Below are 27223 nucleotides of genomic sequence, written 5' to 3' on the forward strand. Positions count from 1 at the left end.
TAAACACCAGCCACAGCTAGTTTATTACCTCGATAAGTCTAAGTACAGCAAGCTTAATTAAAATAAAGCTGTAAATAAATACTAGAAATGATAACACAATTGTAATGTACTCCCATAGTTTATTCATATGATAAAGCAATTAACAAAAGACCTAGCCAGACCCCTTACCCTCTTTAAGTACATTATTATAGAGTTCAGGTGCAAACACGTTCATCTGAAAGTTGTACACCATCTGGAAGGTGGGGGATGGGGGTGCTATTTGCTTCTTACTACTTACTACCCTTGAGAGAAAACTATCAATATTTTTAAAAGATGTTCCTTTATCATACCCATTATTAATATTTATCTTAATAAATGTGCACCACCGTTGTCCACATCAACTCGTTGGGATTTTTTTTCTTCAAACAATTATCCATAAGCTTTTTTAAGTTTTCAGGGTAATGCTATTAAGCGCCTACTGATACATACACAATCACAAAGTGAATGCTCGGCCTGCCCTTCGTGGCGCGTGGACAATCATAATTCATTCATATGTTGAATCTCATAATTTATACCTATTTTCCCCTGGTTTAACCTTCCACTTCATCTGGCGGTTCTATGTACATTTCTAAGTTAAGCAAATTAAATTTGATTCTTATGATTTGGTCCCACGGCTTATATGATATGTTAACTTTTCTTTTGTTTAGATTATGTGTAATTAGTTTGATCTTCCATCCTCCTCGTTTTTTTTTTTAACTTTAATTATTTCTACACACCTTTTTTTTAAAGGTAAAAGCATAGGCTTGGAAAAGCGAATATACCAGCAGGGGGCGCAGCAGCCACATCCCAGAAACGAGGCGGGCTGAAAAGTCGGTGGCTGCCTTCCCTAGCTCAACCTTTTCTGTAGTCTCCAGAGATTCGTGTGGAGCGTAATAGTACACCCCGATTAAGCTGAAAAAAATGCTTTAATTTGAAGAGTCTCAAATATTTACGCGTTTCTATAAGTCCTTTCCAGGTTCCCAAGAACTAGAGCAACCAAAATTTAAGGAGGAGCACCTGGGGCAGGCATAGGGTGGATTAAAGAAGAAATTATTTCAAGTTTGCAAAAATTCTTCACCACAACTTTTCTGGGTGTCAAGTGAACGTATTTAGCTTGAGTGTGACAATAACAGCCAAGTCCGGGAGGGTAGGAATTGGAGACGTGGGGTGGGGGAAAGAGCGGTGTTGGGAAGCAGAGAATAAACAGGACAGTTTGTAAGGACAATATGCGGAGCGTGGCCGGCGGTACCCTTCTGAACGCTTTCTTTGGGCCGAGTTGGGGTGGTTGAGGGGAGGAGGGGCTGAGAGAATTGCAGAAGGAAAAAAAAAATAAGTAACCCTGATGGTTTAAGCTCTTTATTTAAAAAGGAAAAAAAAAAAGTGGCATCAGGGCTTTTTTTTTTTTTTTCCTTCTCTTCTCCCTTTTGTACCCAAGTGCATTTTAGCCACAAAGGTTCCAACAAGAGTGGAAGGAAACTTAGACGCGGCTTTGTTTGACTCCGTGTAGCGACAACAAGAGAAACAAAACTACCTATTTGTAACGGACGTGGTGCGGTGGCTCTGGGCTTTTTGAGCGCCTGCCGATTGAAATCTTTACGTCTGGACAATGGGAGATCGGCTAAAATTACCCTCTCGGGTCCTGGGCGGGCAAGATTCTTGAGCCCCTACCCCCGCCCTCAGCCCATCCCCGACAACCTGGGTTGCAGGGGCCCGGCTCCCCGGGTTCCACAGGCCTTGTCCCTGCGCACTTTCTGCACCTGTACCTCTGAACCCCGCGCGCCTCCCAGGCCCCAGTGCCTCTCGGCCCTAGACCAACTCGGCCGGGCCTTCACGGCTACCACCGTGCCAGTCAGCAGGGGCAACGCCGGCTGCGCAGCTCCCTTCCTGGGAACGCTGCGTGGGAGGGAGTTTGTGAGCACAGCCCAAATGCCACCTCCGTGCCTCGCGGTGGGATGCCAGGAAGTTGCGTGACCCTCCCCCATCCCTGCACTCTGGAGCCTCTTTCTGTTGATTTTTCGTCCCCGGGCTCTCATCTGAAACTGCCACCACTGAAATCCTCTTGTGTCGGGGGTGGGGGGCCTAGGAAGAGAGTGGGAGGAGAGTTCAAGCCTTGCCTTTGCACCCTCTGGATGGGACAGGCTGGTGGAGGAGGGAGTTAGGGTTGAGGACACGTGCTGCGGTTCCATAAGCCGCACCTGAGTCAGGCTAGGAGAAGGCTGTGAACCGGGCCTGGCCCTCGCTCTGCTCTTCAGTGGGCCACACGGGCAGAGGACTCGTGTTTGGGAACCGAGCAGATGACGTGGAAGCCAGGAGGGCGCTGAGGCCCGAGGCTTGGGTCTAACTTCTTGTCTGTACTGAGAGAAGAGGGAATGAGTGGGTGTTGGCACCAAGGTAGGAAGAGGGGCTGGAACCCAGAGCAATGCCGCGGGTGAGCGGAGGAACAATGGTACACCACCTCCGGCCCTGCCAGCTTCCTGAAATACTAGTTGGACGGTCGCCCTGAACCACCCATGGGCCCTGCCCCACCCTGGCCCCAGCTCCCCGCGCCCCATCCTCCCTTATGTACCCAAGAGGGAGCCAATACTCCGTAGCAAGGGGGTTAGGAGCTGTCGTCTTGGTGCTGTTTACCCACTTCCTTCGAACAGGCGTGCGCCGTGACCTGTTGCTGAGGAAGGGGGATACAAAGGTTCCCCCGCGGCCGGCTGCAGCCTGCGGGCCCGCCTCCCCCGCACCGCTCCGGGCACAGCGCTCTGCTGGGCTCGGCTCGGCGGCGCGGCAGGCCCCGCCCCCTTTCATGCAAAACCCTCTGGCGAGGCTGGGCTCGGGCGCAGGAGCCGGCGCTCGCTGATTGGCCGCCGGAAACCCATTTATTCCCTGACAGCCCCCATCACATGGATGGTTGTCTATTAACTTGTTCAAAAAAGTATCAGGAGTTGTCAAGGCAGAGAAGAGAGTGTTTGCAAAAAGGGAAAAGTACTTTGCTGCCTCTTTAAGACTAGGGCTGGGAGAAAGAAGAGGAGAGAGAAAGAAAGGAGAGAAGTTTGGAGCCCGAGGCTTAAGCCTTTCCAAAAACTAATCACAACAATCGCGGCGGCCCGAGGAGGAGAGCGCCTGTTTTTTCATCCCAATTGCACTTCGCCCGTCTCGAGCTCCGCTTCCCCCCAACTATTCTCCGCCCGATCTCCGCGCAGGGCCGTGCACGCCGACGCCCCCGCCCGCGGCCCCTGCAGCCCGGCCCCCGCGCGCGGCCCCCGCAGTCCCGGCCGGGCCGAGGGTCGGCGGCCGCCGGCGGGCCGCGCCCGCGCCCAGCGCCCGCATGTATAACATGATGGAGACGGAGCTGAAGCCGCCGGGCCCGCAGCAAGCTTCGGGGGGCGGCGGAGGAGGAGGCAACACCACGGCGGCAGCGACCGGCGGCAACCAGAAGAACAGCCCGGACCGCGTCAAGAGGCCCATGAACGCCTTCATGGTGTGGTCCCGGGGGCAGCGGCGTAAGATGGCCCAGGAGAACCCCAAGATGCACAACTCGGAGATCAGCAAGCGCCTGGGCGCCGAGTGGAAACTTTTGTCGGAGACCGAGAAGCGGCCGTTCATCGACGAGGCCAAGCGGCTGCGCGCTCTGCACATGAAGGAGCACCCGGATTATAAATACCGGCCGCGGCGGAAAACCAAGACGCTCATGAAGAAGGATAAGTACACGCTTCCCGGAGGGCTGCTGGCCCCGGGCGGGAACAGCATGGCGAGCGGGGTCGGGGTGGGCGCCGGCCTGGGCGCGGGTGTGAACCAGCGCATGGACAGCTACGCGCACATGAACGGCTGGAGCAACGGCAGCTATAGCATGATGCAGGAGCAGCTGGGCTACCCGCAGCACCCGGGCCTCAACGCGCACGGCGCGGCGCAGATGCAGCCCATGCACCGCTACGACGTCAGCGCCCTGCAGTACAACTCCATGACCAGCTCGCAGACCTACATGAACGGCTCGCCCACCTACAGCATGTCCTATTCGCAGCAGGGCACCCCCGGCATGGCGCTGGGTTCCATGGGCTCGGTGGTCAAGTCCGAGGCCAGCTCCAGCCCCCCCGTGGTTACCTCTTCTTCCCACTCCAGGGCGCCCTGTCAGGCCGGGGACCTCCGGGACATGATCAGCATGTACCTCCCCGGCGCCGAGGTGCCGGAGCCCGCTGCTCCCAGTAGACTGCATATGGCCCAGCACTACCAGAGCGGCCCGGTGCCCGGCACGGCCATCAACGGCACACTGCCCCTGTCGCACATGTGAGGGCCGGACCGCGAACTGGAGAAGGGGAGAGCTTTTCAAAGAGAAACAAGGGAATTGGGAGGGGTGCAAAAGAGAGTAAGAAAAATCTGATATGCTCAAAAGGAAAAAAAAAAATCTCATTTCCCGCAGCAAAATGACAGCTGCGGAAAAGACCACCAATCCCATCCAAATTAACGCAAAAACCGTGATGCCGACTAGAAAACTTTTATGAGAGATCTTGGGACTTCTTTTGGGGGGACTATTTTTGTACAGAGAAAACCTGAGGGCGGCGGGGAGGGTGGGGGAATCGGACCATGTATAGATCTGGAGAAAGAAACTACGCAAAACTTTTTTTTAAAGTTCTAGTGGTACGTTAGGCGCTTCGCAGGGAGTTTGCAAAAGTCTTTACCAGTAATATTTAGAGGTAGACTCCGAGCGACAAAAAAAAGTTTTAATATTTGCAAGCAACTTTTGTACAGTATTTATCGAGATAAACATGGCAATCAAATGTCCATTGTTTATAAGCTGAGAATTTGCCAATATTTTTCGAGGAAAGGGTTCTTGCTGGGTTTTGATTCTGCAGCTTAAATTTAGGACCGTTACAAACAAGGAAGAAATTTATTCGGATTTGAACATTTTAGTTTTAAAATTGTACAAAAGGAAAACTTGAGCAAGTACTGGCAAGACCATTTTCTTGGTCTTGTTTAAAAGGGCAAATGTTCTAGATTGTACTAAATTTTTAACTTACTGTTAAAGGCAAAAAAAAAATGTCCATGCAGGTTGAAATCGTTGGTAATTTATAAAAGCTTTTGTTCAATCCCACCTTTCCATTTTGTTCAGATGAAAAAGATATGGAATTACTGTGTTTGGAATATTTTCTTATGGTTTGTAATATTTCTGTAAATTTATTGTGATATTTTAAGGTTCTTCCCCTTTTATTTCCCGTAGTTGTATTTTAAAAGATTCGGCTCTGTTATTGGAATCAGGCTGCCGAAAATCCATGTATATATTTGAACTAATACCATCCTTATAACAGCTACATTTTCAACTTAAGTTTTTACTCCATTATGCACAGTTTGAGATAAATAAATTTTTGAAATATGGACACTGGAATTATGCCTGAGTCTTTTATTTCTTTAACTAGCAGTGCTTAGACATAACTTAATGGGGAATTAGAATACCGTGTTGAGTGAGCTGCCAGGCTTGATGTTACCAGCAATGTCTGTTAGCATCAACTGCAGAAGAAAAAGATGGCTGGATGATTAATAACGGGAAACTGAAATGCGCTGTCATTTCTAAAATAGAAACCAGAGGCATAGATTGCAAGTCCACCCCCTCCTTTCCTAAGCAGCGTGAGTAAGTGCGATGTGGGCTTAAGCTAGCTTGTACCACTTGTTGCCAGAAGGAGTCGATTCTGAAATTTTCATGTAGCTTAGCAGATGGGGGTATTGAGCCAAATCAGAGCCAGGTTGGCTGGGTTTGTTTTCATTTTCTTTACAACACAATGGCCCTTTGAAATGTGGTTTATAGGGGAAAATGATGCTTCTTGTATCGGAATAATTACAAAGTAGACACGCCGAGTGTTCTGCCGGGTAGGTGCTTGGGTGGACTCTAGCCTGCTATTGTGTGAGGAGACCAGTGGTTTTCTGTCTTTGTTTCCTGACTTCATAAACTTTCTCCTCTACGTTTTCCTGTTTGGGGCGAGGGAAAAACGAAGACCGGCTTACAAAATTCCCTTACTTATCATGGACTTTTTATTTATTTCCCCTCCTTTCTCCCACCCCCACCCCCACCCCGGATTCCACTTCTTAATTTGGCAGCGCGGGTCCAAGCCTGTAGTCCCAAATCGGATAATCTCTGCAGCCGGTTACACGCAAAAGAGAAGCCAGGCAGCAGACATATTACAGAAGAAAGCTCTCGACTGCGAGGTAGATATTTCGCTTTGTGCGCTCTGATCACATTTGGACATGATTGTGCTTTTGATCTGTTAACTGTTTTACTACAGTAGTAGAGAGAAGGGGAGGAGAGAGGGTGGGGAAACGAGATTGGATTTGCTGTTTTCTTTCGCCCTAGGAAAAGTAAAGAGAGGCTGGCGATGTCCTCGGCCGGAGCGGGAAAAGTTGGGGGAACCGCCGTGGTCTTTATAAACTGACCAGCAAGTTCTGGCGTATCCAAGGCCGCTGGCGGGCTTCCCCCGCCCCTTCCCCTATTTCCGCTCATCTTCTGTCCAAAGGCACCAAGAACCAGGAATCGGGCGTCCTTAGGAGTTCAGCATTGCTTGTTTCTAGAGCGTCGGCTCGCTGCACCTCTGCAGAAGTTAGGATCCTGCGGCGCTTTCTGCCCTGCAGCCGGGTACCGGCCATAGCCGGTTCTCTCGCCTCTCGGCCTATGTGGCCTCTTTTGCAAGAAAGACTTTTCTTTCTTGAGTTGCTAATGTTGTGGAAGACTCTGAAGGTCTCGTTTTCTATGTTTATATTTCTTCTCGATCGCTTCATTTCAGGTGTTCAGTGGGCTGTTTACTTCTTTATTTTCTTTTTTTTCGGTTATGTTGTACTGGGAAGAGACATTTATTCAGTTCCCAATCCAAGCTAGGCATTTTCCCCTCTAATTAATGCAGAGACTCTAAAAGAATTTCCCCTGGCCTGGCCAGCCATTGTGATGCATATAGGATTATTCACGTGGTAATGAGCACGTTCGACAGTTCTTGCTCACACGTAGGAATGAAAGAAACTTTGAATAAAGAACCAAACGATCGTGCTGGGAGAGAAGGGAGGATATTCCCGGAATTCGAGCCAAGGGACAGTATGGAACGTATATATTTGAAAATAAATATATCTTAGGGATATATATAAAGTTTACAATAATTGACCCGACTCAACCTCCCAATTTAAAGGAACAGGGAAAAAAGCTCAGTGAATCTGATTCAAGCCAAACATTGTGGGCAGATGCTCGGGTTCAAATATTTTGCAAAACAGAAGAGCACTTTTGAGGGTTGAAATCATTTAAATGATTATCACTTTGCAAAAGAAGGAGAAGCCCCACATCTCCAAACCAAATAGTTTAAAAGTATAGGCCAAAGTATTTTGTTTGCAAACACAGCAGCGTTTGATAAACTGCAGCTGAAGAAAAGGACATCTTTTCTTTTGCATTAGCCTTTTAATTGAGTAAAATAGTTCCCAAGATGTATCATTTTATACCCTGCTTAACATTTAAGAGCAAATAATTTTTAAGACTAATTTTTTTCTTTTTTGATTTTTTTTCGAGACAGGGTTTCTCTGTGTAGTTTTGGTGCCTGTCCTGGATCTTGCTCTATAGACCAGGCTGGCCTCGAACTCACAGAGATCCACCTGGCTCTGCCTCCCAAGTACTGGGATTAAAGGAAGACTAATTTCATTTTTAAGATGAGGGATAAAGTCTTGATTCTGTCCAGGGATGGCTTGCTTCCATTACTGGGTGTTCACTTCATTCCTTGGGATATTATTCTGGTTAAAGAGACTTATTTCCAGTCAAGAGGGTAAATTTAAATGTTGCTTTGACTTTATACACAGACTAGAAATGTGCAACAGGATGAGCATATAATCTGTTCTTGCTACACTTTTTTTCTCTCACACCCGCCCCCTCCATATCTTAAAGAGTGTTAAAATATTTTGCTGAGCGGGAGTAGATTAACAAGGTTCCTCTCTGCCAATGCCGGAAAGCTGGTATCACAGACCATCCCAGGGGAAAATGGCTCACATTAACCACTAAATGAATATTTGACAAGGGCTCATTCGGAGGTATTATTACTATAAATGTGTCCCTACTGGACTTTTCAAGGTCAAAGAGCAATGCTTCAATTAATTATTTAGACTGCTAGTAGATTTGGATGTAATAGCTGTACTTATTTCTGGAAAGCGACACATTCTTGCAGTAGGAAAATCTCCCGAGACTATCCCTCAGTAGCGTCTCAGATGGAAAGGGTGTATGAGAACCTGGCTCTCCAAAGATGACTTTTTTCATGAAACATTTTCCTGGACCAAAGGAAAGAATTACATTTTTTCCCCTATTTCAGGGGCTATTTTTGGTTTAAAAGGAAGAACAACATAATAATTTATGTTAATTTCATCACCATGTCTGGAAAGATCTTTTAGAGTTTTGATGGGGGGGGGGCGACTGGATGGTGTTTTATGTAACCTCTGCCTTGTCTAAATAGCAGTCACAGGATTTTATAGTCCCTATCAGGCTCTGAGCTTAGATAGGGTGCATACTTTCCTTTGGCAATGAAAGCAAAGGTTTGAAGTGGAAGGCACCAGGCTGAGTGTTCTGAGTTCTAGTAATGGCAGAGTAAGTTGGGGTGCAAGGAGTCACCCCCTTCTCCTGTTGGCCTGAACACTGTAAGGGGGGTGAATTTCTGCCATGTCACAGGTTCTTCCATGACCCTAGGTAAAATGGTAATCAAATGATTTTGAGAGTAAGATTCCTCCACAATAATATAAATTGAATGAATAAGAGATAAGCTGGGGGGTAGTAATTACAGCCCAATTCATTCAGCTTTTCAGAACTTTTGTTGTAGGCGCTCCATTGACTGGGTTTGAGCTGCCAGTTTCTCACATTGAAAGAGCTGATCAGCGCCTGGGGGGTGGGGGAGTACTACTGCTAAACTGCTTGGTGATGGGGTCTTCATTTAGAACCATTACAAGAGCAAAATTCAATCGTGCCTTTGTGTGCATGAGGTTTTACTTTTCAACTGATCACCGTTTATAACTAACTGCCCTGAGATTGAGGTCTGACTGTGGCCTGATCACTATTAGTTAGCATCTCTATCTATCTATCTATCTATCTATCTACCTACCTATCTATCTACCTATTTATTTTATGTTGTGATTGAAAGCACTTCCTCTCTGAAGCCCCCCTCCCCCATTTCTTCCTTTTGAAAAGTTTTGAAAAACAGGCCTCATATTTTTTCTTCTTGGGATTTCTTTTGCCTGGAACTCTTTCAGCCAGGACTTGAGTTTATAATTCTCCTATACCCCCACCCTACTATTACTTTTAAAATAATTTGCGTCTCTGTGGGGTTGTTTGCTTTGTTTTTTGTTTGTTTTCTGCTGCTTTTCCTCGCTCTTGGAGCTGAGACTTCCTTTCAGGGTCCACCTGGGCCTGGGTTGGGGACTGACTTCATATTCTTCATCTTCCTTTTTTGACCTGATTTGAAAGATATCTGACTGCCTCTCCCTAGGGACCCTGTCTAGGAGATGGATCCCTTAAAGACAGGAGAAACTGTCCTTTGCTGTGAGATCCTGGATAATGTCCAAAGGCACACAGCCTCTGGAAATTTAAAATAAGCTCAACAGAGCTTTCCAAAGACAGAGAGATGGCTTGAACTGCAGAATAGTTGACGTCTTTCATAGTTATTTTCTATTAAAAACTTACCGGAAATGTGCCCGTGACACCGGCCGAGAGCCTCCTCTCTTCTAGGGATGCTGGCCAGCCCTAGTATTGTTATTCTCCGAGAAGATGTTTTCCTTCTGTGGCCTTTAGAAAATAATGGACGACTGGACTTTCTTGTTTTAACTAAAGAGACTTCTCTTGGGAAGACTGGAGTACTCAGGTAAGCAGGAATTTCTCGAGTCAGAGCCCTTTCTGTGTGCGGTTCCGGATGAATTGTATTTTATATTTTGGTAGAATGGGAACACTTCTGACTTCCTGGGGGCTGGTCTCAGTTTTCTCCGGAAGCAAGCGGTAAATCTTTCTCCTCTGAGAGCTGCAGAGACTTAGCTGCTGCTTCTGGGCCAGCGTTCCGACTAGAGGTAGTTTTTCTAGTTGACAGGCTGCTCAGGTGATTCAAAGCTCCGAGGGGCTATTCCTTTTTTATTGACCCTATCTGCCGGTCTATACCGAGTCCAGTGGGCACGGATGTATAAAGATTTCGGCTCTTTAAACCACCTTTGCCTCTCAAGACCCAGGTTCGGCAGGGCTGAGCTGAGAGCTCCCCAGCCTCCTGCAGGCCGCCTGACAGGAAGGGACTGCAGGTCCTTGGCCTAGAGGCTCAGCTTGGTCTGGGGCAAACCAAGCCGGTGGCTAACCTGGACTGGCAGTTCCTGATGTCACCGAGACCAGACCCCTATCCCCAGAGCCCCCTCCCCCCCACCAAAGAAAACGCTCAGGGGTTCCCAGCCTCTCTGCCCTCCTGCATTCCTGCACTCAGTTGCTGCTACAAAGTCCCCTGCCTCCTGCGCGGGAGCCTGAACCTCTGTGTGTTGACCTCCTGGCCCCAGAGAGAACCCCAGACTTTCCAAAGTAGAAGTTGTTGGCCCAGGACTTTCTGCTTAACCTCTCACCCTAGTTCTCCGCCTATGGCCAAGCCCCATTGGGTCCTTCCCACCCAGGACCAGAGGCAGAGCACTGGCAGAAGTGTGGGAAACTCTGAGAGTCTTCTTGTCTGGTTGGGGGGTGGGGGTGGGGATGGAAGAAAGCTGAGCCAGCCCTGTACTTCCTCAGGTGTGAAGTGGGGTAAGATGGCTATGCAGACCACCCCCACACCTCCATACCCCCGCACCCCCTGGCTTGATTGGAGCCAGATTTCCTCTCTGTCTAGCAGAATAAGGTGAGAGACGGGAAAGCAGGTGCCAAACCTGTCTCAAAGCTGGATACAAAGACGCTGGCTCTTCTTGCAGGTCCTAGGCAGTGACATTATGCTTGGGGGTCAGTGTTCTCACCTCTTTCCCACCCTTTCTGGCTCAGGGGTAGCCTGGGAAGTCACTTTGAAACTCTGTCATCACTCTGTGTCTTCCTGAAGGGAGGAATATTGGCATTTGAGACTTGAGTCGCCCTCACTCCCAGAGGGTGGTATAATAGTGACCGTATTATAAGGAGCCATGATTTCTTCCACAGCATTCTTATCGCTGGTGGCCAGGCCACGAGTAGTGAGTGCTCTTATCCCCACCTTATAATGTCAGGGCTTGAAGCATCTCAGGGAGGCCTAATTGGGAAAAGAAACACCAGAGAGTTTCTAGCCAGGCCAGTAAAGCTGACCTCCATCACACTACCAAAAGATCCAGTTTGGGAGGCCCCTGACCACCCCAACATTCAAATGGCCAATCTCTCCTACAACTAATCCCAGGTCTACTCATGTGTATCTACAGAGGACTCTTTTCCTTTATGTGTGCTTTGAAAGTTGGGTGATCTGCTAGCTGGTTTGTTCTGAGCTCAGGACTTCAGGCTCTTATTGAATTAGGCCGGAGGCCTTTCTAGATGTGCCATGATTTGCCTGTTTCACCCTCCAGAGTCCCAGTAACAGCTTTGGACCTGGTTCTGACATCATGGTGGTTAGAACAGCTCCTGGCTTACCGCTGGCATGCCATTTCCATGTTCTCCATACCTTCCACTCCTGAGGATTTATTTATACAACTGGAAGCTAGAGCTACATCAGACCCATCTCAAAATAAGAATGATGCCATGTTAGAGTCAAACACCGATTATAGACATTGCTGGAGTAAGTTATGGATGAAAGCCATTTGGTGGCTGGAGTGTGTCTAAGATGGACAGAGCCACTGTTGGTGTACTGGAGATGTACTGCCCAGGGTTTCTTTTCAACCCTTAAATCTGCTTGCTTGCTTGCTTGCTTGCTTTCTCTTTCTCTTTTTTTAAAAATTCCCTTCCAATGCAAAGGGTCTTGAAACTGGGCTTTATATTCTGTTATTGGCCCAGGATCTCACAGAGTAATGATTCAGCAAGAATTATCCAAGAGCTCCAGCCTGGGCTATTGCATAACATCACAGTCCAGTCAGGCTGAAGCAAGCCTCTCTTTTCAGGGTCCCCTTCCTTCTCCCTCTCCAGGGAAGGTACCTTAAAATCTAGTCTCCTTGGGAGTTTGTTTACTCCAACTTCTGATGAACTAGGCTAACACCCTTACAGCTTTCTCAACACCCTCTCTTCAGCTTTGTGAAATAGTGCAAAAACATTTTGGAATCCAAGACGGCCAAGTAAACCTGAACATATGGAGGTGAGGCTCGCTTGTCAGGAAATTGATTTAAATGTTTAGCTCACACTTTCTTCTCAGTATCCTGCTCTTGGTGCTCGGGTACCCTGCCTCTCTCAGCATGCTGGTTCCCCAGCATAAATTATGAATATATATCAAGTGGTCCCTTCTGCTGAGATTAATTAATCAGGTCCTATTTTCTCTGGCATGTTTCTGCTTTGATTCCTGTAGAAAGTTCTCCCTGCCCCGTGAACAATGTCATTCTACAAACTTACTATTTCCATATAAACTATGGAGATAAGTTTCAGTTGGAAAAAGAAAATCAGGTAATCCTCCCATCCCCCACCCAGCCCCAGGAAGATTTCCAAGTTAAGGACACAAAATATTTCATGGTTAGTTGTGTGAGCTTCTAAATTAGCTGCATATAAAGTATTTTAAGATTTTTTTTTTTTTTTTTTTTTGGCTGTCACTGGCTGGCAATACTCATTTTGTGTGTGTGTGTTGGTTTGAAAAGCAGGAAGAAATGTAATGAATTGAGTGCTGTCAGAGATGTCTTCTGTTTGAACAATCTGCGATGGGCTGAATGGCAGGGGCTCCCTCATCCACTGCAGGTGCAGTAGAGCTGGGAAAGGGGGAGGGGCCCTCTGTTCAGTCAAAAAGCAGCATTTCCCACAATAGACCACACACTGGTGGCCAGCGTGACATCGGCTCACACTTACATACTTTCCCCCCATCCATAGTTCTGAACCAACAAAGTGGCCATACAGTAGCCTTGCATAGGTTCCTTTAATGAACATTTTGTGGTTCCTATGGCCAGCATTGAAATCCATGAGCCCTGGGAGGAACAAACAGACTTTTAATCGCGAGTTTCAAACTCAAATCTATAGCTGTAGATATGAAAAGTAAGTGGATCTCTCTGCTTTCTCCCAATATCAATGTTCATAAGGCCCAGATGTGCTAGGATCTGAAAACTCTAAGTTAAAAGTTTTTCTGAGACTACTTAGGTTCCAAGCCCTGGTCTTGCACATCCTGTGAGATCAAACAGGAAAGGAGAAGGCATGAATTTCGTGTATTTGTTTAAATGTAAAAGGACCTCTAGTATTTTATTATGCGGCATGAGAGGGCTAATCCTACAAATGAAGGCGCGTTAATCTTGCTGAGCGATGTCCTGTCCCCTTTTGAATTGGTTTTACTGGGGAGAGGGGTGGGGAGGAAGAGAAGGGGGTCAGGAAAGGCGGCAACTGTTTTAAAACTCTGGGCAGCAATGCGACCACCCTTAAGCTGCCCTTGCTGGCAAGGAGCAGACGCTAGAAGAGTTTTCACCCCTCTCTGGTGTAAGCTTAGGCCTGGGTGCAGCAAGTTTAAAATGGGATTATTTAAGAGTGAGAGGCTACTAAGAACTTTGCAGTCAAGCCCTTCTTCACACATCCTGCTCTGGCCCCATTGCTTGGCCAGGTTTCAGTTTGGGATCTGAACATTTAGGGGGAGGCCAGATTCTTCCTTCAGCACTACCCTAGCCTGCGATATGAGGGTGACACCAAGGTGGCCCGGCTAATAGATGGTTCCCATTTGTGCTGAGGAAAATTTTTTTACTCCCTGTTTACTTACAGTTAAAACACATCCCTCTAGCCAAGAAAAACATCAACTTTCCAACGGCTCTCCCCAGCAAAGCCTGTTTATGATTCGCTTAAACACTTCGGTGGGGCCAGACAGGACCCCTTGCTCACCTCTGCATGGCTAAGAGGAGGAGCCAGAGTGCATCCGGAGGTTCTGGAAGGCATTGATAGTAAAGGCCAAATTCTTTAAAACTCACAGGAAGAGATGTCTGAGAGCACGACAAAGCCCACTGCCCGTGGCCTCACAGTGGGTATGCCTGTGGCGCCTACTTAAAGTCTAGACCCAGAAGAGCATTCTGGCTTCCCCATCCACAGCGGCCGCAGCTTAAGCGCTAACGTATCTTCCGGCCGGTACACACCCACAATTAATCTTTCTTATTAAAGCCTCCATTCGGTACCCAAGGGGCGACTCAAACCTATTTAGATTTCCTTGGTTGGCTGCACAGATTTAAGTGGGCAACGAGTTATAAACCTAATAACAGAGGGCGCGCGCGAGAGGGATTTGAGTAGAGAAGAGGCAGGATTCACGGGGGGTGGGGTGGGGTGGAAGGATGCTGTGGGCCTTACCCACGTCTGGCGTTTGCCTCGGGTTGCAGCTGGGGCTGTGCGGAAGGCAGCAAAACTCCCGCGCGCGCCGCGCGCAGCATCCTCAAATGCACCTGCATCCCAGCCCCTTTGCTCAGCCCGCAGGTACTCAAGGCGCCTCTTCCCTCCCAGGGAGGCGCAATCCCCAGAGCATCCCCAACACCGGAACTTGCAGAGAACCAGGAAAGGTTTGCACTGTTTGGGATTAATTGAGAATAATTAACACTGGACACGGTTAATCACCACCTCGCGGCTCCCTCCCTCCTTTCGGGCCTGTGGTGTCGGCCTCTTTTGCTCAGGCTGACGATGCGGGTGGGTTTGCTGGTGGAAGTGAAGACGTCGTGGTAGCTGTCACCCAGTTCTGCTGTACTTTTTAAGCGCTCGCATATTGTTTGATTACTAATTCGAGTTAATATGATCTTTATGGCAACATAACAGTGGATAATTGGCCTTTTTTTCTCAACAACAATGTAAATCACAATCGCTTTATTATTTAATAACGTCAAACGCTTCGTTGGATTGGCCCCGACCGAGAAGACCTTTTCTTTCTAGACAGTATTATGGGGAAAGGACAATGAAGATCTAATTGTGGAGGTTTCATAAGTTGGCTCCGGTAAATGAACAGCTTCGATATGGAAGTCCCAGCAGATGTGGGCACCGCTAGCTGTGGAAACTCCACCCCACCCCTCTGCCCACCGTCCAAACACACTGTTGGAGGCTTTCTGGGGTGGCGGTGGTCCACAGAGCCTAGCAACCACCTGAAGTTCCCAGTAGCAATTAGAGCTTGTATCGGGCTCTTTACTTTGGGGATTTATCATTAAGGCATCCAGTCAGCTTACCAAATTAACACGACTTGCAAACAGCCACAACCCTTTGGGCGCCCTTACGGTCAATTTGGCTGTGGGACACGGAGAGCAGGAGCCTCGGTTTTTAATTGTTTGTTTCGTTGGTTGGTCAGTTTGGGTCTTATTTTGTTTTGCTGTGATTTTCTTTCTTTCTTTCTTTCTTTCTTTCTTTCTTTCTTTCTTTTCTTTCTTTCTTTCTTTTTTCCCAAGGGAATCGGTTTTAGAGGGTCTTGGAATTTACTTGTCCCAGACAGTTTGGCAAGCGACCTGAGCCATTATTTCACAAATACCTGGAAGAGCTTAGAGTATCCAGAGATTCTCTCAAGAGAAAGACCACTCTGGGAAGGAAGGCATCCTCGGTGTCCTCAAAGGCCCAATTCAAACGGCATCCACCACTGCTCCTGCCTCGGTAGGAAGACCGCAGATGCTGGGGTCTTCAGACTTCTGAATGTCTTCTAAGTGGCAAGCCTCAGCCTTTGGAATTTGGGTCAGGGGAGAGAGACTCCGAGCCTGCAGAGGTTTTGTTTTTGTGTGTGCCCGCCTCTCTCCATTTTAGTCAACTAGTACTGCCTGTCGAGAAAAGGAACAATTCGCTCCCCACCCACCCCTCCGCGCCTTTCTAAGATAAACAGGAGGTGCGAAACGCTTCCAAGCACACGCGCCCGGGGCCCTCCCTCCCACTCCGCGCAGACCCAGCAGCTGTCTCCGCGTCCCCGACCTGGATGACAACTGCCCGTATTTCAGAACCGTCCCAGTGACCGCAGCCAACCGTGCTCACGTTTCTGGCCCCCTTCGCCCTCTGCCATTCACTTTCCTGCCCACTCTTTCCCTTTCTGAAAACCTAAAGTAAGTGAAAAGGGTTGAGGAATTGAGAGGAATAGAGGATTTTCAAAAACGAATCTGCCCACGGAAACACGCACTAGCACTTTTTAGAAAGTAGTATTTCAGCACAAGGAGAGCATTTGGAAACTTTCTCCTAAGAGGAATCGGGCACATTGCTATTCTTGTGTGTCGGTCTGCTGGCCTCCCCACCCGCGGCGGACAATGCCCGCATTGAGGCTCGGTGGCCTGCAGGCAGCGGGAGGCTGGGGACTGCGCAGCCTTCCTCCAAGGGGCCCGCAGCTGCGGGAGCGTCGGGGTGGGAGCAGGGGCGGGGAGGCCGGTCGCCGGAAGGGCAGCCGTTAGAAGCACCATTTTGCCTCAGGCCTTACACTGACTGAGTCTGGCATTGAGGACCTAGATACAGGACTGCATGAGACGTGTGTCTGCGTGTAAATCACCATAAACGGTGGCGAGTTTTGCACTTTGTTTCATTTTAATTGCCCCCCCCGCGCGATTTTATTTAAACACAGAATGTTGCACCCCAGGCGGTCCACCTCCCACCCCCAGTTTTCACTCTTGGACATCTTGTCCTTTGTTAATATCTCAATATTGGGCTCTGATGCTAAGCAGGCCTCCGCCTTAGTGCCAATTTTGTCTCATCCGAGCCCTGACACACCGCAATCTCGCTCTGGGAGTACAGTTCCGTAGAAAAAGGCCCCAGGCCAGAGACTCGGGGACATTCCTCTCTAGCTCGATTGTTTTCCCCCCCAGAGCACACCAGCACCCACGGCCTTTGCAGAGGAACCACGAGGTCAGCAGACGCCCTAGGAAGGGCGCCACAGTGGCTGATGCTGGCGTCTTATGGTTTAAAACGTGCACCCTGCCGGGTGTCGTAACCACGTGCTGCGCCTTCGAGAGGTGGCGGCGGCCCAGATGCAGTACCAGGCGGCCTGAGATGGCGCAGGGAGCGCCGCAGCCACCGGTGGCGACAGGGGCGGGCGCTGCGAGGCAGAGCTGGCCGCGGCGCTGAGTGGAGAGAATTATCTGGAGCGTGTTTGATCTGGGGCTGCGTAGTCAGCTTCTGCTTTATTTGTTTGTTTGTAATCTCATATTTAGCAAGGCAGGACGGTGGCAGCGAGGGAGAAAGGAAGGAATGGAGGAGGGGGCTTCGCGCTAACCACACCCCTTCCTAATGAGTTAATTTCCATATTTGCGTCTCCCGCTTCTAGCGCCCTCTCTTTCCGGACGCCTCCGTACAGTTGCGTCTTGCGCAGCTCAGACACTCTCCACTTAGGAATGAGACAAAAAAAGCCCCGAGTAAGAGCAGAAAATTGGTCTATTGATAACATTCGCTCCGAGTGTTGATCTTGGCATCGCGGGCAGCCGGTTAGTCCCCACCCCACCCCCAAATGGGTCACACACCGATTGCAGACGGTTTGCGGACTTGCTAGTGACTGCAGACAGACGCTGACGTCCCTCCCGCTTCCAACTGTCCGACCCTCGCGTCGCCTTCTTTTCTCACAACTTTGCTTTTTTTTTTTTTTTTTTTTGCCCCTCAGAGTGAAGGCAATGGGAACCTAGCCAACCCAGAAAAGGAGTGCGAGGGAGGAGGTAATCTCAAACAAATGAATCAAAAGTGAAAGTTTCAAACTAGATACCGACCCTAGAGGGGAGAAAGATGTAGGTTTGTACTAGAAAAAGTGCTGACCGAGGGTGGAGACTGACCCTAAGGTGGACACCTGTGGGAACCGAGGAAAGAAAGCGAAGAAATGAGCTTGCTATCCACACTCAGGGTCGACAAAAAGTTGTGGCAAAGACAGTGAAGGATTTTTGGAGACACGAGAACTCAAGGCCACGTATCAGGGCTTCTAACTGGGTTGTCTACATCTGGGTGGAGGTTCTGTTCAGGAAAATCGATTTGAGAAACAGACCTTTCCAATTGTTCACCGCCCCTGTCCCTCCCCACCTCGATGGCTTCACTCCGCTCTGTCTAGAGCGTCCCAATAGCTCTCTGGTCAAAGCGAACTGTCCCAAGAAACTCTTGTTTCCAAACTGGGGAGAAACTTAGGCAGGGAGCTTTAATCAAGATTTGTAGCTCTGCGAGGGGCAAAGACAGCAAACACCCCGCAGGTGTACGCCGTAACTCCACCATCCGGACTCCAATGTAGATTACTCTGGCCGCGTTTGATCGGCTCTTTGAAAGCCTTTAACAATTGCCTGTGACGAACGGCCCCCGCTCAGTATTTTTCTGAATAATGCCTTGAGCGTAAGTCCTCGAGGTCTTTAAAGAGCTTCAGTTTGGAGGTATTTTTAAGGGAGGGGGGCTGTTTTCGGCTTTGCTTTGATTGAGAAAAAGGGAAACGTTCGATTTTAGTTTATACCTCGTCATCTTTTAGTTGCTAACAGGCGTCATCACTCAGGCCAATCAATGCTTGATCCTGGTCACCTTTGCTTGATGTTTCCGGAAGCTGTGTAGGGCGCGTTCAGTGTGTCAAGAACGTTGCTCTTCTTTTTAGCAACGTATTGTGTGTATATGTATACCCACACACGCTGCATTAATAAAAACGACGACACAGTTACTAATTTCTGTCTTGTTAGTTACAACTGCACTTCCTGTTCACAAACGTCTGTGGATAGAGTTAGAATAAACACATTATTAGTAGTACCATTCTAATACTGTCCTAGTATGTTCTTTGTTCTTTCTAAACCATATCTACTCAGTAAGAGTTTGGCTTGAACGTCAAAGTTTTCCAAAGTAAAACTCAGGTTTGCCACCGCCTGCCCCCCAACACCTTGGCACCAAACCCCAACACCAAAATGAAAAAAAAAAAAAAAAAGAAAGAAAGAAAGAAAAGAAAAGGAGTTGCTTCTGAACTTGTCTTGTTTGCATACAGTGTTTACATAAGGGGAGGGAAGTGAACTTTTGTCTGAAACATACACTAAGCAGAACTTTGATTTCATAAAGTGTCAACATTACAGGGCTTATCATCCTGGGGTGGGGGGCACACATTTGAATTAAAGGCCCACTGCTGCCACTTCAGAGTAGGAAGGTTTACCCATGAATGACTTTTGAATTTGCCTGTCAGGAAAAGTTTTCTCTGTCCTAAGTCACAACGGGAGATCGGGGAAAGCCACTGTTTATTATCCAGTTCTGGACAGGAGCAGACCCTAGTACCAAGGGGCTCCTAGCACTGGCCAGCAGAGGCGGGGGCTCTTCACAGCGGCCCCCTTTGTTCTCTTGAGCTCTTCCCTGATTTCAAGCTTCTCTCTCACATCCCAAGTTTGTGTGTTAATGACGCTATTACCATCTGGCTTGCCCTACTTTCCAAAAGATATAAATCTCCCAGCTTGACTGCCCACATTATCACTTAAGTGCCACCATAGCCAGAAGGAAAAGATGCTTTCAAGGCTCAGATTCTTGCGCTCCGACTGCCTGCCAGCGCTCTTCCGCCATATTTATAGACTGCACATTGAGGACAAGAGTGCGCCTCAGAACTCGCGCATCCCGGACCTGTCCCTCCGAGCCAAAAAAGACACGGTACCTGGAGGTGGAAAAACCCCAAATTATTTTCCCCTATAAACATTTTCATTTTAGCCGATGCAACCCAAATACATGCATCAATCTCCTTTTCCGTGTTTGCATACTTCCCTTAGCCCCTCCTTTGAGGCTAGTAAAAACTCCCAGACATTCACAGCAATGTGCCCCTCTGCGGCCTTGCTTTTCAACAGGAGAATAGATTGTCTCTCTATGGGGATGGGGGTAGGAGTGAAGAGAGGGAAAAGAGCTCTGTAGAGCAACTTTGGGGAGCTGAACAGCCCTCCCAACCTCCCACTTTTAATGGCGCCTGTATGGGTGTGTGCTCTTCGTACGATTTACACACTCCTAGCTGCATGTCTGGATCCTCCTGTCTTTCAATTCTTTCCTGGGGCACAGTCATTGGTGGGTTTGTTTTTTTGAGCACAAAAGCTGAGAACTTACAACAAAAGTAGCCAGGCTGGCTTGTGCATGGTCCCACAAAGCCTGCATTTATAGGCCTGGTCCCTATGAATGGGAGGGAGCCTACTCTGCCTCTAAGCGCGTGGGCTGAGGGTTCAGACCCCTGAGTGGTTTGAACAGTTCATCCCCCCACTTTACAGATTTCTGGACTGTGTTTGCTTATGGACAGTCATAGCTGAGTGCTTCTGTTTCTGAATCCTCCTGCTTCCCAGAGGCAACTGCATCACATCAGCCAACCCTACAGGTTGGAAGGATTAGAAGAGTGAACTTCCCAGCTTCCTAGGGGAAGCTCTTAAAATCAGGGGAAAAAAAGTCATGTGTGGGAGCTGGAATGACAGCGCACATACATGCACATACAGATGAACCTTAGAGTTTTCATCAGAGAAAGTGTCTTTAAGGAAAATATTTATATATTATGTGCTTTGTTTAAACTGAGCACAGATTGCCCAAAACAGTGACTAATTTATAGCACACTGGTAAAGGTGTTTGCATGGAAGAGTCTTTCTATTCCCTTCTCAGTTCATTTTCTTGCCTTTTTCTTCCAAACTTAAAAAAAAAAAAAAAATCTTGTTTAGAAATTTGTATCCCCCTTTTCCTTCTGAGAACATTATCGAGTTGATATGAACAAATTGCAGAGGATATACCATTTAAGTAAGATGCACTTTTAATCACTGGTCATTAAAATGGTTATGTTAAATATACTCAATTACATGCATGACTTAACTCCAACAGTACTGTCTATTCTCCCAGCTGCTCACGTATTCCTCAACGGTAGTCTGCGGTGGAAACTTGATTATGCTGAATCCATACATTTCCATGGATTCCATCAGCCTAATTAACGCCTCAGTGTGGTCCTGGGGGCTGAATGAACCTTTTACCGTCATTTGAGGTTGAAGGCAGTGGTGGAATGTAGAAGTGGTTTTTTTGTTTTTTTGTTTTTTCCTTTCTTTCTTTCTCTCTCTCTCTCTCTCTTTCTTTCTTTCCTCCTTCCCTTCTGTCTTGGTTACTTACTCACTGGTACTTTGGGATTCCACTCAGCAAGGCAGGTAGCAGTTATTAAAGAGAAGAGACTACTACACAGCAAGAAAACCCACTCAAATGCCAGGAAAAAATAGGCTGGCTCTTTATTTGAATATTCTTGATTTCACAGACAATCTCCAAATATTTAGTAAGGCAGAAATTATCGCCATGCTATTGTATCTCCAAACTGCCTTGAAAAGGAAAAGTTGGAAATAGATTTACAACCGGTGGCTGAACTCATTCCTGCTCATCAAAGCTGTCTCTGCTCCCTCCTTTCTTCCTGCTCTGTCACTTCTAGACTGTTCCCTCTGCTGCAACTTTCATCTTTTCCGAGGAAGCACTCAGGGCGTGTATTCACAAGAAACTCAAATCACCCCCCAAGTGGGTGACTCCATTCTGTCTTTTCAGGTGTAAATTTACATTTGAATACATCTCAACCTCACTGACCCCTGCTATCCCTGGCCCTGCCTCCACAGAGCGGCTGCCAATCTACAACCCCACAACTTGCAAGGGCAGGCAGAGGTCGAATTTCCCAAACCCCGCCCCTAACCCAGACGACCAACAAGTGCTCACACTTCCCAGAAGAGAAGTCCTGCTCCCTCTGCTCTTAGTGAGCTGTCTAGAGGAGAATTCCTTTTCAGATGTATTTTCTTGGTGACCAAGAAGAGTACAAAAGGGAGAGAGAGAGAGAGAGAGAGAGAGAGAGAGAGAGAGAGAGAGACAGAGGTGGATGGAGATCCTGGACTCTTATGAACTGTAGTAACTCTAGCAAGTGAACATTGAAACCTTTCCCTTTTTGAATCCCCAAGGACAGAGTGCTCCAAGGGCAGAATCTCTATACCATTAGTCTAGAACTTGGTATCCTTGGGGAATGTCGTACCTGGGCCCCCATCTGGTGGATGGAACCAGAGAATTTCAAATCTATAACCTTGGAACTTCATGTATATTTTGCTGATGTAATGATTTTTGTACATTAAGTATATTTTCAGGGCTGGAAATTAGCCTCTTGTAGTGCCTTGCTTGGATGAGGACAAGAATTATAGAAGAAACAATGTGCCAGAATTAGTAGCACAAGACTCCTGTCTGGTGTACACCTGTGCTATTTAAACAGATCAATGGAAACTCAGATATGTCTGGAAAACTAAGCCAAGAGAAAGCTTAGGGAACTACCTCAGAAGGCATATATATGGGGGTGACCAGACCCTTATGAGGATTTAGGATGTTCTCTTCATTGAGTGTATTGGCTCACACCCCTGGTTTGGAATTTAGGAGATGGGAGCTGGAGACAAGAGGCTCAGACGTTGGAGATTTGAGGTCAGCCTTGGCTGCATGGAGGAACACTCTATCAAATTTAGGGAAGCAGGGATAGTTTTACAAGCCCCCCTCTTCCCACCCACTCAGATTGGGACAGGATTTAGTCATTTCCTACAGTGGCAAGAAATACTAACTGATCAAGTGTCCACTTACAGCTAAACATCAGAGTGTCCCCGGTTGCAGCTGGTATGATGTGCTCCGTCCTGCCTTCCACTGGTGACACTCATCTGAAATAGTGACTTGTACCTGTGTGGACTTTGTCCCTTCTGTTCCCTTCAGACCAATGAACCGTGAGAGTAGATAAACTCTGCAGTGACCACAGTCCTACAGCAAAGTGGTCAAGAGAGCAAATGAATTGAGGGTCTCACTCGGTTGATAGAGTGCCTGTCTGACACGCACAAAGCATTGGTTTGAATTAGAGCACAGTATAAACTGGGCATAGTAATGCACGTCTGTAATCCTAGTACTTGGGAGGCACAAGTTCAAAGCCAGCCTAGGCCTGAGTCCCTGTCTCAAAAGACTACTGGGAATGAGTCAGAGACCTTTCCCCGTTTGTTTGTCTGTTTTTCGAGACAGGGTTTCTCTGTGTAGCTCAGGCTATTCTGGAATGCGCTCTGTAGACCAGGATGGCCTTAAACTCAGAGATCTCTGAGTTTGAACTCTGATCTCTCAATGAGCTCAGGCCTGTGCCTCCCAAGTGTTTGGACTAAAGTTGTATGCCACCACTGCCTGGTGAGTTGGAGACTTCTGAGAGTGTGTAAAATGAGGCTGCTTTGAAATACTGGCTTTTTACAGAATCCCAAGTTCGGTTTCCTTCCAGAGCTAAGTGGGTACAACATGCACACTTTGACTCCAGGAAGCTGAGCAAATCACAAGTAGACTGCTTCATGCTCAGACCGAAGATCTTAATGATGGCAAATGTAAGAAGTACAGATGGCCTTAATTTAGACATGACAAGTGTCACACATGCATGCTATACTGTGTCACTTTGCTTGAGAATGTCTGATCTCCCTTTTCTTTTTTGGGGGGGTGGGCAGTGGTTCAAGACAGGATTTTTCTGTGTAGCTCTGGCTGTCCTAGAACTCATTCTATGGACCAAGCTAGCCTCGAACTCACAGAGATGCCCCTGTCTCTGCCTCCCAAGTGCTGGGATTAAAGGCATGTGCTGCCACCACCATGTGGTGGTGTATGTATTTATTTACTTACTTACATGGGTAGTTTGATACAGGCACTGAACAGTTGTGCTGTTTGCCGCACAGACTCTGTGACAGAGAATATCTTTACCTATAGTGTGTAACCGATTTGTAGTGTGCCATGGTCATATGCCTTCTTAGCAAAGTTTGGGGATGAGTTAACATGTTTCCTGCATAATCAAAGTCTCCAAATGTACTCCAGGGTGGGTACATCCAGTAACAGGTTTTTTTAATGAGCTCCCATGAAACAAGTCACTGAGCTGAGTGGAAAGAAAGTAGTGTGTCACAGATAAAAACAAAGCTAACAGGTCCAGTCATATGGGTTCCTCTTCTCTCCTGTGAATGGCATGCTAGCATTAGTGTAGCCAACTGCAGCAAGGCTGAGCACGTCTTCCGGAATGGTGAGGTTGGCACGGAGGCAACTGGTAGCTGTTTACAGTTCAAAAATGTGCCCTTGTTTTCGGAGTTGCAGGGTTTAATACTGCCGTGTCCTGGCAGTGGGGCCGTGCAGACAGGCTTTGAAACTGTTCAGCACTTAGTTTCCACATTCTACTTTTAAATCCAAATCTGAATTTTTCATTGGTGCAGGAAAGAAAAAAAAAATACCTAATTTGAAATCCTGTTATAAATTCTATGAAAGCCAACTTAGAAGAGCTTAGAAATAGCTTTGAGTCCCACATCTCAATATGCTGTGCTGGCCCCTATGGCTGTTTCTGAAAGAAGAAAGGGAACACCTGGTCTCTAACCAGGAGCAAAGCGGATTCCAGGATCTCAGTCTCCCAGTGGGGGCAGGCCTCCGCACTCACAGAGATCAGGAAATTTAAAGCCATTTGGGTAGATCTGCTCTTGTCATCCAAACAGCACATTTTCCAACTCAGAAATGCGGGTTGGTGTTATTTCTGTGGCTAGGAGTTGTTTAGGATCCATGACAGCTGAGGTTTTCCTATTGATTTTATGACAACGTAGTTCACAGCACCACAGAAGTGAGAAGAGTGTCCAGTTTAGCAAGGTGACTCTTAATTCAAGTGCTTGCCGCAATCAAAGGGCCCAGATCGAAATTCAAGTCTGAGAAAATAAATGCAAAGAGGAATTCAGTTCTGAATCTGAACTTTTATATAAGCTAACTCAGCCCTCACAGAAGGGATGGGACTGTCTGTTGAACTTGAATCCTTATGATCAACAATTGGATACATCAACCTTGAAAGGAATAATGTCTTATAGTCTAAGTCTGCGTTGGGGGTAGACGGCTCAGCAGTTAAGAACACTTGCTGTCCTTGCAGAGGACCTGAGTTCAGTTCCCAGTACCCATGTCAGGGAGTTTACAACTGTCAATAACTTTAGCTCTGGAGAATCTGATGCCCTCTGCCCTTAGTAGAACACCAGTTTTCACGTGTGTGTGTGTGTGTGTGTGTGTGTGTGTGTGTGTGTGTGTGTGTACACAAATGAAAATAAAAATAAAGCTGGGTGCCTTTAATCCTACCTAGCAATTGGGATGCAGATGCAGGTGGGTCTCTCTGAGTTCAAGGCCAGCCTGATGCGCAGAACAAGTTCCAGGACAGCCAGGGCTACACAGAGAAAAAACTATATCTTGAAAATAAATAAAATAAAAATCTCCCTCCCTCCCTCCCTCTCTTCTCTCTCTTTCTTTCTCTCTCTCTCTCTCTCTCTCTCTCTCTCTCTCTCAAACCCCAAAAGCATATGTAGGTCATTGTAGGTGTTTAATGTTACTTCTACAGCAATCATGAACCCGTCTAACCTAGGTCCTTGCACATATGTTATGGTTGTGCAGCTGGGTGTTCTTGTGGGACTCCTAACAGTGGGAGTGGGGTGTCTCTGACTCTTTTGTCTGCTTTTGGGAACCTTTCCTCCTGCTGGGTTGTCTCATCCAGCCTTGGTATGAGACATGAGCTTAGGCTCACTGTAGCCTTTTATACAATGTTTGGTTGATATTCCTGGGAGGCCTGACCTTTTCAGAAGGGAAATGGAAGGGGGGTGGCTCTGGGGGAGAAGGGAGTGGAAGGGAAGGAGGGGTGCAAAATGCAATCAGGATGTAATGTATGAGATAAAGGAGTTAAGAGTACTGGCTGCTCTTCCAGAGGTTCTGAGTTCAATTCCCAGCAACCACATGGTGGCTCACAACCATCTGTAATGGAATCTGATGCCCTCTTCTGTCATGCAGGTATTCATGCAAATAGAAAACTCAAATACATAAAATACATAAATTAATCAATCTAATAAGCAAATAAATACTAAAGTTGGTTCTGGATTTATGATTGTGAGCATGTGAGGGCAGCTGTTAGCAGTGTGGGATGGGTGGAGGAGGCCGCGACAGAGGCACCAAAGTGCAGTCACTTTAAAAGACCTTCAGATTCCTATTTCGTTCTTAAATAACTTGACGTGCATACATTCTTCCAATGTATCCACAGGGGAAACCACTTTCATCTCGTGCATTGTTTTCTCTACAGGAAGACACAGGCAAGCATACTGATGTCAGTGGAAGTCCAGTGAACCCCAAGGATCCAGGATTTCAAACAAAAGAACCCGGGCCAAGAAAAACTGTAGGACATGTATGTTCAGAAATCGTAAACGCAAGTGGAGGAGAGAACAGCTCTGCTGAGACTGTGTGATGACAAGGAGGAAGAGCAAGAGTGAGCATTGGATGCAGGAAGAGAGCATCAGATGCTGAAAGGTACCCCCATGGTCTATGAAGACCAGAGCCCAACTGGAAACCTGCAGTTTGCCCCACCCCATCACCCAGATCTGCGGCTGTCTGTAGCTGAAAGCCATCAAGCTTGCTACAGTCACGTCAGGGACAAGCCTAGAAGGGACACTTCCACACCTTCGCACCTTGAGCCCTTGCCTGCTTTCTTCTCTCTGTTCAGCTCTGGACTCTTATTATTTCCATTTGATTTTGAGACGGTCTCATGAGCCTAGGTTGGCCTAGAACTCACTATGTAGCTGAGAGTAACCTTGAGCTTCTGAACCTCCTACCCCCACCTTCTGAGTACTGGCATTACAGCCATGTGCCACCATACCTGGTTTATGCAGTGAAGGGTTGAACCCAGGACCTTTACATGCTAGGCAAGTCTTCCACCACTGAAAGCATAGTGGTGCACACCTGTAAAATGAGGAGGCAGGAGGATCAGAAACTAAATGTCTTTCTCACTCCCAGAGTGAGTTCCAGGACAGCCTGGGATACATCAAATTCTATCAAAAGAAAAGAAGAGGAAGGAGGAGGACAAGGAATAAGAAATAGCCATCTTTCTCCTAACCCATTTCTCATCTCAGGCCCCTTGGAAGACACTTTTCAGAATTAAATCATTATTTTCCCAAAAGTTGGACAAAAAAAAGTAATGACAAGTTAGAAGAGAAATTACCCCTGCAAAAGTAATGACTAAGAGAAATTTTGGGGCAGCTCGGTAGAGAGCGAGTGTTACATCTGAAAGGAGTCCCCAAGTGGCAGCCGCGGTGCGGGCCGGGCCGGCCATGGTCCTGCAGGCTTCTTTTAGCTCTGTTGTCAGGGTTCTGCGATCCTGGAGATCTGACAGTGAAGCCGGAGTCAAGCAGGGCAGTGTTGAAGCAACACAGTGAAGTCATTTTT

General features: G+C 47.5%; 1 protein-coding gene and 1 long non-coding RNA gene across 10 annotated transcripts in view; both read left to right on the forward strand.

Annotated features, from left to right (window-relative positions):
* Positions 1-27223, forward strand: part of LOC118586042 — a 493690-nt gene that overhangs the window by 452466 nt on the left and 14001 nt on the right. For 8 of the 9 annotated variants that reach the window (XR_004945273.1, XR_004945275.1, XR_004945272.1 and 5 more), the window contains one exon: positions 26088-26311. This is a non-coding gene — a long non-coding RNA (uncharacterized LOC118586042). Of the gene's footprint in view, positions 1-6093; positions 6202-26087; positions 26312-27223 lie in introns of all 9 variants that reach the window. The other variant, XR_004945279.1, reaches the window with a different exon arrangement.
* Sox2 (SRY-box transcription factor 2) lies at positions 2896-5386 on the forward strand. Its single transcript, XM_036191119.1, has one exon. It carries the CDS (start codon positions 3335-3337, stop codon positions 4292-4294), a length of 960 nt encoding a protein of 319 aa, XP_036047012.1. The 5' UTR covers positions 2896-3334; the 3' UTR covers positions 4295-5386.

This window comes from Onychomys torridus, chromosome 6 (genome assembly GCF_903995425.1).
Source record: "Onychomys torridus chromosome 6, mOncTor1.1, whole genome shotgun sequence".
NCBI classification, from domain to species: Eukaryota; Metazoa; Chordata; class Mammalia; order Rodentia; family Cricetidae; genus Onychomys; species Onychomys torridus.

Coding starts and splice junctions, on each gene's coding strand:
- Sox2 (XM_036191119.1), top strand. CDS start 3,335: ATGTATAACATGATGGAGACGGAGCTGAAGCCGCCGGGCCCGCAGCAA.